Source organism: Corella eumyota, chromosome 6 (genome assembly GCF_963082875.1).
Source record: "Corella eumyota chromosome 6, kaCorEumy4.1, whole genome shotgun sequence".
Lineage (NCBI taxonomy): Eukaryota > Metazoa > Chordata > Ascidiacea > Phlebobranchia > Corellidae > Corella > Corella eumyota.
This window is the reverse complement of record NC_137495.1, coordinates 15,458,847-15,477,238: the sequence shown is the minus strand read 5'-3', so window position 1 is coordinate 15,477,238 and position 18,392 is coordinate 15,458,847. Positions and strand designations below refer to the sequence as shown.

Below are 18,392 nucleotides of genomic sequence, written 5' to 3'. Positions count from 1 at the left end.
AATAAAATATATGGAATAAATATTACATTAAAGCGACAAAAAAAAAGAAAAAATTAATTTAATGATTTAAAACATGTCATAAATAATATTGTTTATATAAAGATTTTGAGTATATTAGTTATCTACTAACAAAAACGGGTTTAATTCGTGCCATAGCCTCTTTATAAAACTGGCAGCAGTAGGGATTAAACCTACAATTTCGGAAAGAGATTTTTAAAATAACAAAAACACAAGGATTCGACAATAAGATAAACACGGGTTATAATTACTTCCTGCTGACTCATTGCTTCTTTATTCAAAAAATTGCTCTTTTGTTTAATTTATTTAAATCATAAATTAAAAAATTTTAACACACAGTTCTGTTGTAAATCTGTTTAGAATATTAGAATACCTGATCAAAAATGACAATTCTTCAACTGATTTTCGTTGTTGGAATTGTATTTCAGTTAAGCGGTAAGTTTTTATGTAAATGTGGGCACCAAACCGTTAATTAAGTTTGCGTTAACTTTTAAGTTATCTTTAAAATTTATTTTCGAACATTTTAACTTTTGTTAAATTGTGCCTACGTTATTCCAAGTTTGTAAACCATAGTACTATAAAAAAATATTTGTTTAATGTGGCCGTTTATCGAGTTTTTTTTAATTTTTTATGCAGTATAATTGTAACAATATTGAACTGTGTCGTTATCCACTTTTCACATGTTTACGCCAACTGTGATCTTCATTGTTTTTTGGTTCTGTTAATTTTTATGCGGGCATTATTTGGACTAGATTCTTTGTGCGTTAAATGTATATCCTAATGATATTCGTTTGTTTTAATTAAATTTTAACGTTAACGAATATCGACAACTTTTGTTACATTTCCGTAGATTTAACTTATCAACATTAACAATATTAACATATTTTTCAACAAATTTGCATTTAACAAAATAACTTTTTAGGGTAAATATGACAGCTTATGGGTATATATAAAATTTTAAATAGTTCGGTAAAAACTTAACTTATATTTTCATAAAAAGAAACTTTTGTTTTTAGAGAAAACTTCTGCATTAACATCAACCCCGAGTAAGTTAAGCTCTCATTTTAAAATAAATTTTAACCAAATTATCGAACGTACTTCAAACCAGTTTATGAAAATATTATTGTTAACCAGTATGTGGCACTAGAGGGCTCACGACTGATATGGGAACAGTGACGTCACCGAACTATCCGAGCGGCTACAATCCAAGCGAGATTTGTGTTTGGACGATTCAGGCGCCAGATGGCCATGTAAGTTCGGTGTAAGATTCTTGGTTTGATTCCCACTGCTGGCATGTTGTAGCTTTCTTAAATAAGATCTAAGTTCCTGGGTTTGATTCCCACTGCTGGCATGTTGTAGCACCCTTAAGTAAGACCTAAGATCCTGGGTTTAATTTCTACTGCTGGCATGTTGTAGCATCCTTAAGTAAGACCAGAGATCCTGTGTTTGAGTCCCACTGCTTGCATGTTGTAGCATTCTTAAGTAAGACCTGCGATCCTGGGTTTGGTTCTTACTGCTGGCATGTTGTAGCTTCCTTAAGTAAAACCTGAGGTCCTGGGTTTGATTCTCACTGCTGGCATGTTGTAGCTTCCTTAAGTAAGACCTAAGTTCCTGGGTTTGATTCTCACTGCTAGCATGTTGTAGCTTCCTTAAGTAAGACCTAAAATCCTGGGTTTAATTCCTACTGCTGGCATGTTGTAGCATTCTTAAGTAAGACTTGAGATCCTGGGTTTAATTCCCACTGCTGGCATGTTGTAGCATCCTTAAGTAAGACCTGAGGTCCTGGTTTATTTCCCACCGCTGGCATGTTGTAGCATCCTTCAGTAAGATCTAAAATCCTGGGTTTAATTCCCACTGCTGGCATGTTGTAGCATTCTTAAGTAAGACTTGAGATCCTGGGTTTAATTCCCACTGCTGTCATGTTGTAGCATCCTTAAGTAAGATCTGAGGTCCTGGTTTATTTCCCACTGCTGGCATGTTGTAGCATCCTTAAGTAAGACCTGAGGTCCTGGTTTATTTCCCACCGCTGGCATGTTGTAGCATCCTTCAGTAAGACCTAAAATCCTGGGTTTAATTCCCACTGCTGACATGTTGTAGCTTCCTTAAGTAAGACCTAAAATCCTGGGTTTAATTCCCACTGCTGGCATGTTGTAACATCCTTGAGTAAGACCTGAGATTCTGAGTTTGATTCCCACTGCTGGCATGTTGTAGCATCCTTAAGTAAGACCTAAAATCCTGGGTTTAATTCCCACTGCTGGCATGTTGTAGCATTCTTAAGTAAGATCTAAGTTCCTGGGTTTGATTTCCAATGCTGGCATGTTGTAGCATCCTTGATTTATTTTTACAATAAACATTAGATTTTAGGCTAATAACTACTACTTAAGTTTTTCGGGCTTTCTTCTTTAAGTTAAACTCTATATTGTGTTAACAGACTCTCAGTATTCAATTTAATTCGGTATTGAATATCACCCGCGATACTTCTGGTTGCATCGACCATTTGTTTTTCACGGACGGAATTATGGTAACAACCTTAAATAATATTTGTTAAATTAAAAGAATTATTAAAAGAATAAATTAAAAGAATTACAACTTGGGTTGTGTAAATAACTTTCTTTTACCAATTAACTTTAATGTGAAAAAATCGATAACTTTCTTTTACCAATTAACTTTAATATGAAGGAATTTACTATTTGTGGGGAAACGCCACCTAACGATATATTAACAATGACAAACCACGTGACTTTCATCTTGTATAGCACAAACATCGACAAATCTGGAGGTTTTTCGTTTACTTACATGTTCCTTGATACGATTGGTGAGCATTACTTTAAATATCCTAAGTTGTATTTAATTTGGATCTAAGATTCCGGGTTTGATTCCTGTGTTGTGCCAATCTAATTTAACTGTTACGTAAATGAATTAAAATACTTTATTTGTAAACCCGTTTAATGTTTTTATACTTTTTATGTTTAGATCAAGTGTTTCCAACTGATGGTAAGTGTTTTACATTGAAACCAAGTTATCTTTAAATGTGTGCAATCTAAATGAATGGAATTCTTTTCATTTTAAAAATTTCTTGTTTTTGTGTTTATTTATTGTTACCTGGAAAGGTCGACTTCACGACCCATCAGTAAACCTCGACTCAGTCTCAAATTGACTTTGGCAGTTTGGGATATTATTGATTATATTTGCTCGATATTTGCTTAGCAGAAGTTCATACCAATTATAGGCTGTTACTCAAGGGTGCCACAAAATAGAAGCAGCGAGAATCAAACCACAGAATCCGTGTAGTAAAACCAATTGCACTAACCACTACACCAACAAAGTATATTAAGTCAATTTAAAAGTCTAATACTTTAATGACGATGTTGTCCTAGGTCCGATTGGAGTTATTACGTCACCAAATTACCCGATGACGTACCCCAACAACGCCCAACAAATGTGGACCATAAGGCTGCCAGAAGGAATGGTAAATACTTTTAATCTGTTTATTTAAGCAAAAATAAAATATTTAATTGTTTAAGGTTGCTACCCTCAACTTTGTCGACTTTAACTTGGAAGGATCCTCTTTTTGTTCCGATTACCTGGTGGTCACTGACGGTATTAACGTAAGTCTTAAGTTAATTAAACTGGTTTCATGGTTCTTTCTTTAAACTGGTTTGCTTCATGGTTCTTTCTTTAAACTGGTTTGCTTCATGGTTCTTTCTTTAAACTGGTTTGCTTCATGGTTCTTTCTTTAAACTGGTTTGCTTCATGGTTCTTTCTTTAAACTGGTTTGCTTCATGGTTCTTTCTTTAAACTGGTTTGCTTCATGGTTCTTTCTTTAAACTGATTTGCTTCATGGTTCTTTCTTTAAACTGGTTTGCTTCATGGTTCTTTCTTTAAACTGGTTTGCTTCATGGTTCTTTCTTTAAACTGGTTTGCTTCATGGTTCTTTCTTTAAACTGGTTTGCCCCATGGTTCTTTCTTTAAACTGGTTTGCTTCATGGTTCTTTCTTTAAACTGGTTTGCTTCATGGTTCTTTCTTTAAACTGGTTTGCTTCATGGTTCTTTCTTTAAACTGGTTTGCTTCATGGTTCTTTCTTTAAACTGGTTTGCTTCATGGTTCTTTCTTTAAACTGGTTTGCTTCATGGTTCTTTCTTTAAACTGGTTTGCTTCATGGTTCTTTCTTTAAACTGGTTTGCTTCATGGTTCTTTCTTTAAACTGGTTTGCTTCATGGTTCTTTCTTTAAACTGGTTTGCTTCATGGTTCTTTCTTTAAACTGGTTTGCTTCATGGTTTTTTCTTTAAACTGGTTTGCTTCATGGTTCTTTCTTTAAACTGGTTTGCTTCATGGTTCTTTCTTTAAACTGGTTTGCTTCATGGTTCTTTCTTTAAACTGGTTTGCCCCATGGTTCTTTCTTTAAACTGGTTTGCTTCATGGTTCTTTCTTTAAACTGGTTTGCTTCATGGTTTTTTCTTTAAACTGGTTTGCTTCATGGTTCTTTCTTTAAACTGGTTTGCTTCATGGTTCTTTCTTTAAACTGGTTTGCTTCATGGTTCTTTCTTTAAACTGGTTTGCTTCATGGTTCTTTCTTTAAACTGGTTTGCTTCATGGTTCTTTCTTTAAACTGGTTTGCTTCATGGTTCTTTCTTTAAACTGGTTTGCTTCATGGTTCTTTCTTTAAACTGGTTTGCTTCATGGTTCTTTCTTTAAACTGGTTTGCTTCATGGTTCTTTCTTTAAACTGGTTTGCTTCATTGGTCTTTCTTTAAACTGGTTTGTTTCATGGTTCTTTCTTTAAACTGGTTTGCTTCATGGTTCTTTCTTTAAACTGGTTTGCTTCATGGTTCTTCCTTTAAACTGGTTTGCTTCATGGTTCTTTCTTTAAACTGATTTGCTTCATGGTTCTTTCTTTAAACTGGTTTGCTTCATGGTTCTTTCTTTAAACTGGTTTGCTTCATGGTTCTTTCTTTAAACTGGTTTGTCCCATGGTTCTTTCTTTAAACTGGTTTGCTTCATGGTTTTTTCTTTAAACTGGTTTGCTTCATGGTTCTTTCTTTAAACTGGTTTGCTTCATGGTTCTTTCTTTAAACTGGTTTGCTTCATGGTTCTTTCTTTAAACTGGTTTGCCCCATGGTTCTTTCTTTAAACTGGTTTGCTTCATGGTTCTTTCTTTAAACTGGTTTGCTTCATGGTTTTTTCTTTAAACTGGTTTGCTTCATGGTTTTTTCTTTAAACTGGTTTGCTTCATGGTTCTTTCTTTAAACTGGTTTGCTTCATGGTTCTTTCTTTAAACTGGTTTGCTTCATGGTTCTTTCTTTAAACTGGTTTGCTTCATGGTTCTTTCTTTAAACTGATTTGCTTCATGGTTCTTTCTTTAAACTGGTTTGCTTCATGGTTCTTTCTTTAAACTGGTTTGCTTCATGGTTCTTTCTTTAAACTGATTTGCTTCATGGTTCTTTCTTTAAACTGGTTTGCTTCATGGTTCTTTCTTTAAACTGGTTTGCTTCATGGTTCTTTCTTTAAACTGGTTTGCTTCATGGTTCTTTCTTTAAACTGGTTTGCCCCATGGTTCTTTCTTTAAACTGGTTTGCTTCATGGTTCTTTCTTTAAACTGGTTTGCTTCATGGTTCTTTCTTTAAACTGGTTTGTTTCATGGTTCTTTCTTTAAACTGGTTTGCTTCATGGTTTTTTCTTTAAACTGGTTTGCTTCATGGTTCTTTCTTTAAACTGGTTTGCTTCATGGTTCTTTCTTTAAACTGGTTTGCTTCATGGTTCTTTCTTTAAACTGGTTTGCTTCATGGTTCTTTCTTTAAACTGGTTTGCTTCATGGTTCTTTCTTTAAACTGGTTTGCTTCATGGTTCTTTCTTTAAACTGGTTTGCTTCATGGTTCTTTCTTTAAACTGGTTTGCTTCATGGTTCTTTCTTTAAACTGGTTTGCCCCATGGTTCTTTCTTTAAACTGGTTTGCTTCATGGTTCTTTCTTTAAACTGGTTTGCTTCATGGTTCTTTCTTTAAACTGGTTTGCTTCATGGTTCTTTCTTTAAACTGGTTTGCTTCATGGTTCTTTCTTTAAACTGGTTTGATTCATGGTTCTTTCTTTAAACTGGTTTGCTTCATGGTTCTTTCTTTAAACTGGTTTGCTTTATGGTTCTTTCTTTAAACTGGTTTGCTTCATGTTTTTTTCTTTAAACTGGTTCGCTTCATGGTTCTTTCTTTAAACTGGTTCGCTTCATGGTTCTTTCTTTAAACTGGTTTGCTTCATGGTTCTTTCTTTAAACTGGTTTGCTTCATGGTTCTTTCTTTAAACTGGTTTGCTTCATGGTTCTTTCTTTAAACTGGTTTGCTTTATGGTTCTTTCTTTAAACTGGTTTGCTTCATGGTTCTTTCTTTAAACTGGTTTGCTTCATGGTTCTTTCTTTAAACTGGTTTGCTTCATGGTTCTTTCTTTAAACTGGTTTGCTTCATGGTTCTTTCTTTAAACTGGTTTGCTTCATGGTTCTTTCTTTAAACTGGTTTGCTTCATGGTTCTTTCTTTAAACTGGTTTGCCCCATGGTTCTTTCTTTAAACTGGTTTGCTTCATGGTTCTTTCTTTAAACTGGTTTGCTTCATGGTTCTTTCTTTAAACTGGTTTGCTTCATGGTTCTTTCTTTAAACTGGTTTGTTTCATGGTTCTTTCTTTAAACTGGTTTGCTTCATGGTTCTTTCTTTAAACTGGTTTGCTTCATGGTTCTTTCTTTAAACTGGTTTGCTTCATGGTTCTTTCTTTAAACTGGTTTGCTTCATGGTTCTTTCTTTAAACTGGTTTGCTTCATGGTCTTTCTTTAAACTGGTTTGCTTCATGGTTCTTTCTTTAAACTGGTTTGCTTCATGGTTTTTTCTTTAAACTGGTTTGCTTCATGGTTCTTTCTTTAAACTGGTTTGCTTCATGGTTCTTTCTTTAAACTGGTTTGCTTCATGGTTCTTTCTTTAAACTGGTTTGCTTCATGGTTCTTTCTTTAAACTGGTTTGTTTCATGGTTCTTTCTTTAAACTGGTTTGCTTCATGGTTTTTTCTTTAAACTGGTTTGCCTCATGGTTCTTTCTTTAAACTGGTTTGCTTCATGGTTCTTTCTTTAAACTGGTTTGCTTCATGGTTTTTTCTTTAAACTGGTTTGCCTCATGGTTCTTTCTTTAAACTGGTTTGCTTCATGGTTCTTTCTTTAAACTGGTTTGCTTCATGGTTCTTTCTTTAAACTGGTTTGCTTCATGGTTCTTTCTTTAAACTGGTTTGCCCCATGGTTCTTTCTTTAAACTGGTTTGCTTCATGGTTCTTTCTTTAAACTGGTTTGCTTCATGGTTCTTTCTTTAAACTGGTTTGCTTCATGGTTCTTTCTTTAAACTGGTTTGCTTCATGGTTCTTTCTTTAAACTGGTTTGCTTCATGGTTCTTTCTTTAAACTGGTTTGCTTCATGGTTCTTTCTTTAAACTGGTTTGCTTCATGGTTCTTTCTTTAAACTGGTTTGCTTCATGGTTCTTTCTTTAAACTGGTTTGCTTCATGGTTCTTTCTTTAAACTGGTTTGCTTCATGGTTCTTTCTTTAAACTGGTTTGCTTCATGGTTTTTTCTTTAAACTGGTTTGCTTCATGGTTCTTTCTTTAAACTGGTTTGCTTCATGGTTCTTTCTTTAAACTGGTTTGCTTCATGGTTCTTTCTTTAAACTGGTTTGCCCCATGGTTCTTTCTTTAAACTGGTTTGCTTCATGGTTCTTTCTTTAAACTGGTTTGCTTCATGGTTTTTTCTTTAAACTGGTTTGCTTCATGGTTCTTTCTTTAAACTGGTTTGCTTCATGGTTCTTTCTTTAAACTGGTTTGCTTCATGGTTCTTTCTTTAAACTGGTTTGCTTCATGGTTCTTTCTTTAAACTGGTTTGCTTCATGGTTCTTTCTTTAAACTGGTTTGCTTCATGGTTCTTTCTTTAAACTGGTTTGCTTCATGGTTCTTTCTTTAAACTGGTTTGCTTCATGGTTCTTTCTTTAAACTGGTTTGCTTCATGGTTCTTTCTTTAAACTGGTTTGCTTCATTGGTCTTTCTTTAAACTGGTTTGTTTCATGGTTCTTTCTTTAAACTGGTTTGCTTCATGGTTCTTTCTTTAAACTGGTTTGCTTCATGGTTCTTCCTTTAAACTGGTTTGCTTCATGGTTCTTTCTTTAAACTGATTTGCTTCATGGTTCTTTCTTTAAACTGGTTTGCTTCATGGTTCTTTCTTTAAACTGGTTTGCTTCATGGTTCTTTCTTTAAACTGGTTTGTCCCATGATTCTTTCTTTAAACTGGTTTGCTTCATGGTTTTTTCTTTAAACTGGTTTGCTTCATGGTTCTTTCTTTAAACTGGTTTGCTTCATGGTTCTTTCTTTAAACTGGTTTGCTTCATGGTTCTTTCTTTAAACTGGTTTGCCCCATGGTTCTTTCTTTAAACTGGTTTGCTTCATGGTTCTTTCTTTAAACTGGTTTGCTTCATGGTTTTTTCTTTAAACTGGTTTGCTTCATGGTTTTTTCTTTAAACTGGTTTGCTTCATGGTTCTTTCTTTAAACTGGTTTGCTTCATGGTTCTTTCTTTAAACTGGTTTGCTTCATGGTTCTTTCTTTAAACTGGTTTGCTTCATGGTTCTTTCTTTAAACTGATTTGCTTCATGGTTCTTTCTTTAAACTGGTTTGCTTCATGGTTCTTTCTTTAAACTGGTTTGCTTCATGGTTCTTTCTTTAAACTGATTTGCTTCATGGTTCTTTCTTTAAACTGGTTTGCTTCATGGTTCTTTCTTTAAACTGGTTTGCTTCATGGTTCTTTCTTTAAACTGGTTTGCTTCATGGTTCTTTCTTTAAACTGGTTTGCCCCATGGTTCTTTCTTTAAACTGGTTTGCTTCATGGTTCTTTCTTTAAACTGGTTTGCTTCATGGTTCTTTCTTTAAACTGGTTTGTTTCATGGTTCTTTCTTTAAACTGGTTTGCTTCATGGTTTTTTCTTTAAACTGGTTTGCTTCATGGTTCTTTCTTTAAACTGGTTTGCTTCATGGTTCTTTCTTTAAACTGGTTTGCTTCATGGTTCTTTCTTTAAACTGGTTTGCTTCATGGTTCTTTCTTTAAACTGGTTTGCTTCATGGTTCTTTCTTTAAACTGGTTTGCTTCATGGTTCTTTCTTTAAACTGGTTTGCTTCATGGTTCTTTCTTTAAACTGGTTTGCTTCATGGTTCTTTCTTTAAACTGGTTTGCCCCATGGTTCTTTCTTTAAACTGGTTTGCTTCATGGTTCTTTCTTTAAACTGGTTTGCTTCATGGTTCTTTCTTTAAACTGGTTTGCTTCATGGTTCTTTCTTTAAACTGGTTTGCTTCATGGTTCTTTCTTTAAACTGGTTTGATTCATGGTTCTTTCTTTAAACTGGTTTGCTTCATGGTTCTTTCTTTAAACTGGTTTGCTTTATGGTTCTTTCTTTAAACTGGTTTGCTTCATGTTTTTTTCTTTAAACTGGTTCGCTTCATGGTTCTTTCTTTAAACTGGTTCGCTTCATGGTTCTTTCTTTAAACTGGTTTGCTTCATGGTTCTTTCTTTAAACTGGTTTGCTTCATGGTTCTTTCTTTAAACTGGTTTGCTTCATGGTTCTTTCTTTAAACTGGTTTGCTTTATGGTTCTTTCTTTAAACTGGTTTGCTTCATGGTTCTTTCTTTAAACTGGTTTGCTTCATGGTTCTTTCTTTAAACTGGTTTGCTTCATGGTTCTTTCTTTAAACTGGTTTGCTTCATGGTTCTTTCTTTAAACTGGTTTGCTTCATGGTTCTTTCTTTAAACTGGTTTGCTTCATGGTTCTTTCTTTAAACTGGTTTGCCCCATGGTTCTTTCTTTAAACTGGTTTGCTTCATGGTTCTTTCTTTAAACTGGTTTGCTTCATGGTTCTTTCTTTAAACTGGTTTGCTTCATGGTTCTTTCTTTAAACTGGTTTGTTTCATGGTTCTTTCTTTAAACTGGTTTGCTTCATGGTTCTTTCTTTAAACTGGTTTGCTTCATGGTTCTTTCTTTAAACTGGTTTGCTTCATGGTTCTTTCTTTAAACTGGTTTGCTTCATGGTTCTTTCTTTAAACTGGTTTGCTTCATGGTCTTTCTTTAAACTGGTTTGCTTCATGGTTCTTTCTTTAAACTGGTTTGCTTCATGGTTTTTTCTTTAAACTGGTTTGCTTCATGGTTCTTTCTTTAAACTGGTTTGCTTCATGGTTCTTTCTTTAAACTGGTTTGCTTCATGGTTCTTTCTTTAAACTGGTTTGCTTCATGGTTCTTTCTTTAAACTGGTTTGTTTCATGGTTCTTTCTTTAAACTGGTTTGCTTCATGGTTTTTTCTTTAAACTGGTTTGCCTCATGGTTCTTTCTTTAAACTGGTTTGCTTCATGGTTCTTTCTTTAAACTGGTTTGCTTCATGGTTTTTTCTTTAAACTGGTTTGCCTCATGGTTCTTTCTTTAAACTGGTTTGCTTCATGGTTCTTTCTTTAAACTGGTTTGCTTCATGGTTCTTTCTTTAAACTGGTTTGCTTCATGGTTCTTTCTTTAAACTGGTTTGCTTCATGGTTCTTTCTTTAAACTGGTTTGCTTCATGGTTCTTTCTTTAAACTGGTTTGCTTCATGGTTCTTTCTTTAAACTGGTTTGCTTCATGGTTCTTTCTTTAAACTGGTTTGCCCCATGGTTCTTTCTTTAAACTGGTTTGCTTCATGGTTCTTTCTTTAAACTGGTTTGCTTCATGGTTCTTTCTTTAAACTGGTTTGCTTCATGGTTCTTTCTTTAAACTGGTTTGCTTCATGGTTCTTTCTTTAAACTGGTTTGATTCATGGTTCTTTCTTTAAACTGGTTTGCTTCATGGTTCTTTCTTTAAACTGGTTTGCTTTATGGTTCTTTCTTTAAACTGGTTTGCTTCATGTTTCTTTCTTTAAACTGGTTTGCTTCATGGTTCTTTCTTTAAACTGGTTTGCTTCATGGTTCTTTCTTTAAACTGGTTTGCTTCATGGTTCTTTCTTTAAACTGGTTTGCTTCATGGTTCTTTCTTTAAACTGGTTTGCTTCATGGTTCTTTCTTTAAACTGGTTTGCTTCATGGTTCTTTCTTTAAACTGGTTTGCTTCATGGTTCTTTCTTTAAACTGGTTTGCTTCATGGTTCTTTCTTTAAACTGGTTTGCTTCATGGTTCTTTCTTTAAACTGGTTTGCCCCATGGTTCTTTCTTTAAACTGGTTTGCTTCATGGTTCTTTCTTTAAACTGGTTTGCTTCATGGTTCTTTCTTTAAACTGGTTTGCTTCATGGTTCTTTCTTTAAACTGGTTTGCTTCATGGTTCTTTCTTTAAACTGGTTTGTTTCATGGTTCTTTCTTTAAACTGGTTTGCTTCATGGTTCTTTCTTTAAACTGGTTTGCTTCATGGTTCTTTCTTTAAACTGGTTTGCTTCATGGTTCTTTCTTTAAACTGGTTTGCTTCATGGTTTTTTCTTTAAACTGGTTTGCTTCATGGTTCTTTCTTTAAACTGGTTTGCTTCATGGTTCTTTCTTTAAACTGGTTTGCTTCATGGTTCTTTCTTTAAACTGGTTTGTTTCATGGTTCTTTCTTTAAACTGGTTTGCTTCATGGTTCTTTCTTTAAACTGGTTTGCTTCATGGTTCTTTCTTTAAACTGGTTTGCTTTATGGTTTTTTCTTTAAACTGGTTTGCTTCATGGTTCTTTCTTTAAACTGGTTTGCTTCATGGCTCTTTCTTTAAACTGGTTTGCTTCATGGTCCTTTCTTTAAACTGGTTTGCTTCATGGTTCTTTCTTTAAACTGGTTTGTTTCATGGTTCTTTCTTTAAACTGGTTTGCTTCATGGTTCTTTCTTTAAACTGGTTTGCTTCATGGTTCTTTCTTTAAACTGGTTTGCTTCATGGTTCTTTCTTTAAACTGGTTTGCTTCATGGTTCTTTCTTTAAACTGGTTTGCTTCATGGTTCTTTCTTTAAACTAGTTTGTTTCATGGTTCTTTCTTTAAACTGGTTTGCTTCATGGTTCTTTCTTTAAACTGGTTTGCTTCATGTTTCTTTCTTTAAACTGGTTTGCTTCATGGTTCTTTCTTTAAACTGGTTTGCTTCATGGTTCTTTCTTTAAACTGGTTTGCTTCATGGTTCTTTCTTTAAACTGGTTTGCTTCATGGTTCTTTCTTTAAACTGGTTTGTTTCATGGTTCTTTCTTTAAACTGGTTTGCTTCATGGTTCTTTCTTTAAACTGGTTTGCTTCATGGTTCTTTCTTTAAACTGGTTTGCTTTATGGTTCTTTCTTTAAACTGGTTTGCTTCATGGTTCTTTCTTTAAACTGATTTGCTTCATGGTTCTTTCTTTAAACTGATTTGCTTCATGGTTCTTTCTTTAAACTGGTTTGTTTCATGGTTCTTTCTTTAAACTGGTTTGCTTCATGGTTCTTTCTTTAAACTGGTTTGTTTCATGGTTCTTTCTTTAAACTGGTTTGCTTCATGGTTCTTTCTTTAAACTGGTTTGCTTCATGGTTCTTTCTTTAAACTGGTTTGCTTCATGGTTCTTTCTTTAAACTGGTTTGCTACATGGTTCTTTCTTTAAACTGGTTTGCTTCATAGTTCTTTCTTTAAACTGGTTTGCTTCATGGTTCTTTCTTTAAACTGGTTTGCTTCATGGTTCTTTCTTTAAACTGGTTTGCTTCATGGTTCTTTCTTTAAACTGGTTTGCTTTATGGTTCTTTCTTTAAACTGGTTTGTTTCATGGTTCTTTCTTTAAACTGGTTTGCTTCATGGTTCTTTCTTTAAACTGGTTTGCTTCATGGTTCTTTCTTTAAACTGGTTTGCTTTATGGTTCTTTCTTTAAACTGGTTTGCTTCATGGTTCTTTCTTTAAACTGGTTTGCTTCATGGTTCTTTCTTTAAACTGGTTTGCTTCATGGTTCTTTCTTTAAACTGGTTTGCTTCATGGTTCTTTCTTTAAACTGGTTTGCTACATGGTTCTTTCTTTAAACTGGTTTGCTTCATGGTTCTTTCTTTAAACTGGTTTGCTTTATGGTTCTTTCTTTAAACTGGTTTGCTTTATGGTTCTTTCTTTAAACTGGTTTGCTTCATAGTTCTTTCTTTAAACTGGTTTGCTTCATGGTTCTTTCTTTAAACTGGTTTGCTTCATGGTTCTTTCTTTAAACTGGTTTGCTTCATGGTTCTTTCTTTAAACTGGTTTGCTTCATGGTTCTTTCTTTAAACTGGTTTGCTACATGGTTCTTTCTTTAAACTGGTTTGCTTCATGGTTCATTCTTTAAACTGGTTTGCTTCATGGTTCTTTCTTTAAACTGGTTTGCTACATGGTTCTTTCTTTAAACTGGTTTGCTTCATGGTTCTTTCTTTAAACTGGTTTGCTTCATGGTTCTTTCTTTAAACTGGTTTGCTTCATAGTTCTTTCTTTAAACTGGTTTTCTTCATGGTTCTTTCTTTAAACTGGTTTGCTTCATGGTTCTTTCTTTAAACTGGTTTGCTTCATAGTTCTTTCTTTAAACTGGTTTGCTTCATGGTTCTTTCTTTAAACTGGTTTGCTTCATGGTTCTTTCTTTAAACTGGTTTGCTTCATGGTTCTTTCTTTAAACTGGTTTGCTTCATGGTTCTTTCTTTAAACTGGTTTGCTTCATGGTTCTTTCTTTAAACTGGTTTGCTTCATGGTTCTTTCTTTAAACTGGTTTGTTCTTTGACATTTTAAGTAACGATATATCGGGTTTGTTTATAGATTAGCAGACCAAGAAAATAAAGGTGTAATCGTTTTTTTTTAAATTTACAGTTGTTTCATTTTAAAGATTGTGTGTTTAATTCCCACTATAAGCAATTTTGTTCATGCAATCAATAATGTTTACTAATATTACAGGCCGATGTATTCTGCGGTTCTAACTTACCCATCTTTGTGACCTCGAGTAACCTCGTGACGTTGGTGTTCTCTTCAAATGACGTCACCGCGTTATCCGGTTTCAGATTGACATGGGGGCCCATAGGTTGGATAAATTTATTTTAGTTAGTTTAATAACCACAACCCTATATTACTTAAACCTAATTTAATAATATCTACATATATAATATTATAGTTATCTTATAATCCTGATTGTTAATATTCTTTGTTCCTGTTTCTTTTACGATTTTACCAACCTACAACTTTTAAGGTTATGAGTTTTTTTGGCGGACCGTAAAGTACTAATGATCCACTTATTTATAACACATCTATTACAATAGCCAAGTAAAACTAATTTTAATTGCTGGTGCCACCAAAAAATTAGATTGTCTTGCAAATTAACCCAACGTTTAGATGGCGATATAGTAAAGGTTCTAATCGTATATTCCCCTCACCCTGAACTGCTCATTAGAACGAGACGATCTAATTAAGTAAAAGCCTAGGTACTCCGCTTTAACGGTTCACTGTAAAAGACAATTTAGCTCTGTCATTTATATTAACATGTAGGTGCGGTAACTTGCTTTTAAGAACTTATAAAATAAAACAGATAAAAAGTTTAAATCTGCACCTTATCGCACCTTAATCAGAGCTTTTGTTCAGCGCCGCACAAAATGAGCCAACTCATGTTCTAGGCAACAAATCACAATAAAATATCGACATTTAGAGTCCACTTGAGGCACATTTACAACTAGAGGGCGTTAGAATTTACCCCGCATGAAAACTTTTATGTTGCACTGAGCTTGTACAATTTACTTTATAGAATATATTTCCTTAAAAACAGTTCGGGTTGTCAAAAAAATATACTCTGTTAATGTTATAGTTGTTAAGGTTTACTTTCTGCTAGATTTTAACAGGCGTTGCTATCGATTCAATCTTTGGTTACTCGCTATAGAAACAATGCACACTTGAAAGTTTAAAATAAAATATAATGCAATAAAGGCTACCGCGCTATAGCAAAGAGAAAAGTAGTTGCACGTTGTTATTTAGGGCGTGAGCACAACCAGGTCAATCAACGCCCACACTCTACAAATACGCTGGCACCAAACACTACGTTAAGTTCTACTAAACTCCAATAGTAACATTAAGTTATTTGTTCCCAAGGCAGTATTTGTAATTATAACTAAACAATAAAACCACCATTTCTGCGATTAGTTTTGCCTGCTAGTTGCCTGCTGATATAAATAACAAAACAACTTTTATCTCTCATGATAGAAAACCTTCAATGCGGCCAACAAACAAACATCACCAAGTTTCCCCGAGACTTCGGCCTCTCCACTTTTGAGGGCTACACTTTTGTTATTGCCCCTCAAAGTTTCGCGCCTCACCAACTCACCTCAGAACAAGGATTTTGTCGTCACAATGAGTTTAGTGACGTCAGTGTGACGTTTAGTTTTGATCTGCATGACTGCTTTCCAGACGTTGCTGTAAGTTTTGAATAAAGTTTTTGTTGATCAGTTTTTTTTAAGCGATTTTTGTAACTATTTGCAAATTGGAATCAAAACAAAAAGATTGACCAAGGTAGGATTCAAACTCGAAACCTCACGAACACATGTCAATTAACAACTTTCACCAACGTAGTCCTCTACTTTTAGGAAACTGGTGACGTACTCACTTACACTTACACGATATGGGCCATCCAACAACTTAATGGAACGAACAATATAGCGAGATACAATGACATCTGCCTCAACGTTACCTGTGAGTTTCACAACCAACAAAATGTCACCTCTGAAGACGTCACGCCGATGATAAGGTGACGTAACAACTAAAAAGAAAACTTATTCACAAAATATTTTGTAACGATTTATAATGATGTTTTTGGTCAGGAAATTTACTTTTGAAAACGAGGTAGCTGAAGGTAATTTCAACGTTGAAGTCTCTCTTTACTCCACCGAACATTTCAACGAATCTTTCAACGACCAAACTGTTCAAGTCCCAGATTACATTTACGTTCAAATCACTGATGACGTCACTAGCTCTGACTTTATCCTACAAGTAATAACTTAAAAAAGTAAAAGTAACCACTCCATGTCGAGTTTTGTCACATTATAAAGGATATAAAGCAGCAATATAACTATTTTGTTAACTTTGGCATTACATGAGGTTTAGAAAACTACATGAGGTTTAGAATTTGTTTCCCACTGTTTTCATGACGTAATGCACTTGAGTAAGGTGCTACAAACAATATAAACTTCTGCTGAGTCAAAACGATCAGCAGGTAATTACCGGGAAATTATATTAAAAAATATAGAAATATAACAAACTGGCAAAGTCAATTCAAAACTGGGTCAGGATACCAAATGTTATTTTATGTTTCTGTCGTGAAGTTTCAACATCGAGGATAAATTAATTTTAACTTTAATAAATATTTATTTTTGTAGGCTACAGCATGCTGGGCAAATCCCTACAACGAACCCGATGGAAATTTAACTTATCCGATCATTGTTGATGGGTAAGTTGTGCAATTTGTTCAATACTTTGTTGTAATTGTCGGTATGCTACCAAACAAGGTTTTTGGTTTAATTTCCACTACTGGCATAGCCGCCAATCATTTGGCTCACTCTTATAACAAAAATCAACTTTTATTTCTTCAAACAATTCCCCAGATGTCCTGCCAACAACGAATTTGATCCAGATGACGTCATCTCAGTGATTGACAACTTTGCCGAAGTTGTTCGCTTCAGATTTCGATCCTTTGTTTGGACCAACATCACTGATTCCAGAATATTTGTCCATTGTTCTGTCACCTTTTGTGACGCAACAGTGGCAGGATCCATGTGCACGACAAACGTAATTAATTGTCATGACAACTTTGTAACAACTATGGAAATTAATTGCCATGACAACTCCCTAATATTGCTTAATTTATGACATTTTAATTTGATAAATTTTGTTTAGGATTGCATGAAACGAAAACGACGCTCACTTCCTCCATCTAGCGGCCACTTGTTAAGTGTTGGGCCGATTCAAATTAACTCAGATGAGTGTACTTACGTGAGTTAGTTGATTAAACTTTTAGAATTTAAATGAATTGTACGTGTGAATAAATATTAATATATTTTAAGGGACATTTTAAATCTGTGAAGGTTTATATAATGTAAGAGGTATAACACTTGGCTATACTACGTGATGTCTTTGGTTTAATCCCCACTGATTTAAAAATTTAAGTCCTAACAGTTTGTGTAAATTCTAGAACAATGGGGGTTGTGCTGAGTTATGTTCCATAGTTGGTGACCGAAAGGTTTGTTCCTGTCTTGGAAATACTTTTATTGCTGAAGATGGACGAACTTGCGTTGGTAAGTCAAAATATATTTATCTTGAGTAAGATCTAAGATCCTGGGTTTGATTTTAATAGCTAGCATTTTTTAGCATCTCTGAGTAAGCCCTGGAATTTTGGGCTTGATTCTCAGTGCTGGCATGTAAAAGCACCCTTGAATAAAACCTGAAATAATGGGTTTAATTCCCAACAACGGGCACTTTAAATCATGCTTGGGTACAACCTGAAGTATTGGGTTTGATTCCCACCTATGGCACTTTAAATCATCTTTATGTAATACCTAAAATTCTGGGTTAAATTCCCACTGCTGGCATGTTGTAACATCCTCAAGTAAGACCTGACATCCTGGGTTTAATTTCTACTGCTGGCATGTTGCAGCATCTTTAAGTAAGACCTGAGATCCTGGGTTTGATTCCCACTGCTGGCATGTTGTAGTATCTTTAAGGTAAGAACCTGAAATCCTGGTTTTAATTTCCACTGCTGACATGTTGTAGTATTCTTAAGTAAGACCTAAGGTCCTGTGTTTGTTTTCCACTGCTGACATGTTGTATCAATTTTAATTAAAACCAAGGATCCTTGTTTTGTAGCCCCTAAATTTTTAATTTTAACATTGATTTTTATATATAGAGAATCAAAACTGGGAAATTGCTAAAATGACGAATTCAATTTTAAAGATTTTTATGTTTTTAGTATTTTGTGTGATTATAGTTTTCTTATATAAAACTATCTAAACAAATTAATTTAACTTGAGCTGCTGACAGAACATTTTACATATAGACTGTCATTATTACAATATTACATGATAACAAAAAAGTATGTTACTCTAATAAAAAACATAAATAAATTCATCTTTTCTTTAAACCTTTTGACAATTGTTTGTTTGCTTATTATATTTTTAATGCCTTTTTATTTTAAAAAAATTAAACTTCAATTTTAGGCATTCAAAATTTGGCCTAAGGTATATCCTTATATCAATAACTTAAAAACGGTTAAAAATAATTTGTTTACTATATTTAAAATCTTGTTTGTTTAATAAAAATCGAAGATTAAAATCTGTTGTATATGTAATATCAATAAAATATATTGGAATTTAAGACGTTTTTGTTTGTTACAATTAAATTTCCAACTAGACTTTAGCTTATTAAAA

At 34.0% G+C, this 18,392-nt stretch overlaps 1 protein-coding gene across 1 annotated transcript; it reads left to right on the top strand.

Moving 5' to 3' along the window:
- The first annotated feature begins 401 nt into the window (after positions 1–401).
- LOC145755975 (CUB and zona pellucida-like domain-containing protein 1) lies at positions 402–18,202 on the top strand. Its single transcript, XM_082572187.1, has 17 exons — positions 402–453; positions 1,035–1,064; positions 1,153–1,268; positions 2,450–2,539; positions 2,698–2,833; positions 2,992–3,012; positions 3,396–3,487; positions 3,543–3,626; positions 13,891–14,014; positions 15,181–15,392; positions 15,561–15,721; positions 15,795–15,963; positions 16,350–16,420; positions 16,575–16,758; positions 16,867–16,962; positions 17,162–17,264; positions 18,183–18,202. The coding sequence occupies exons 1-17, from the start codon at positions 402–404 to the stop codon at positions 18,200–18,202; spliced, it is 1,761 nt and encodes a 586-aa protein (XP_082428313.1).
- The last annotated feature ends 190 nt before the right edge of the window (positions 18,203–18,392 follow it).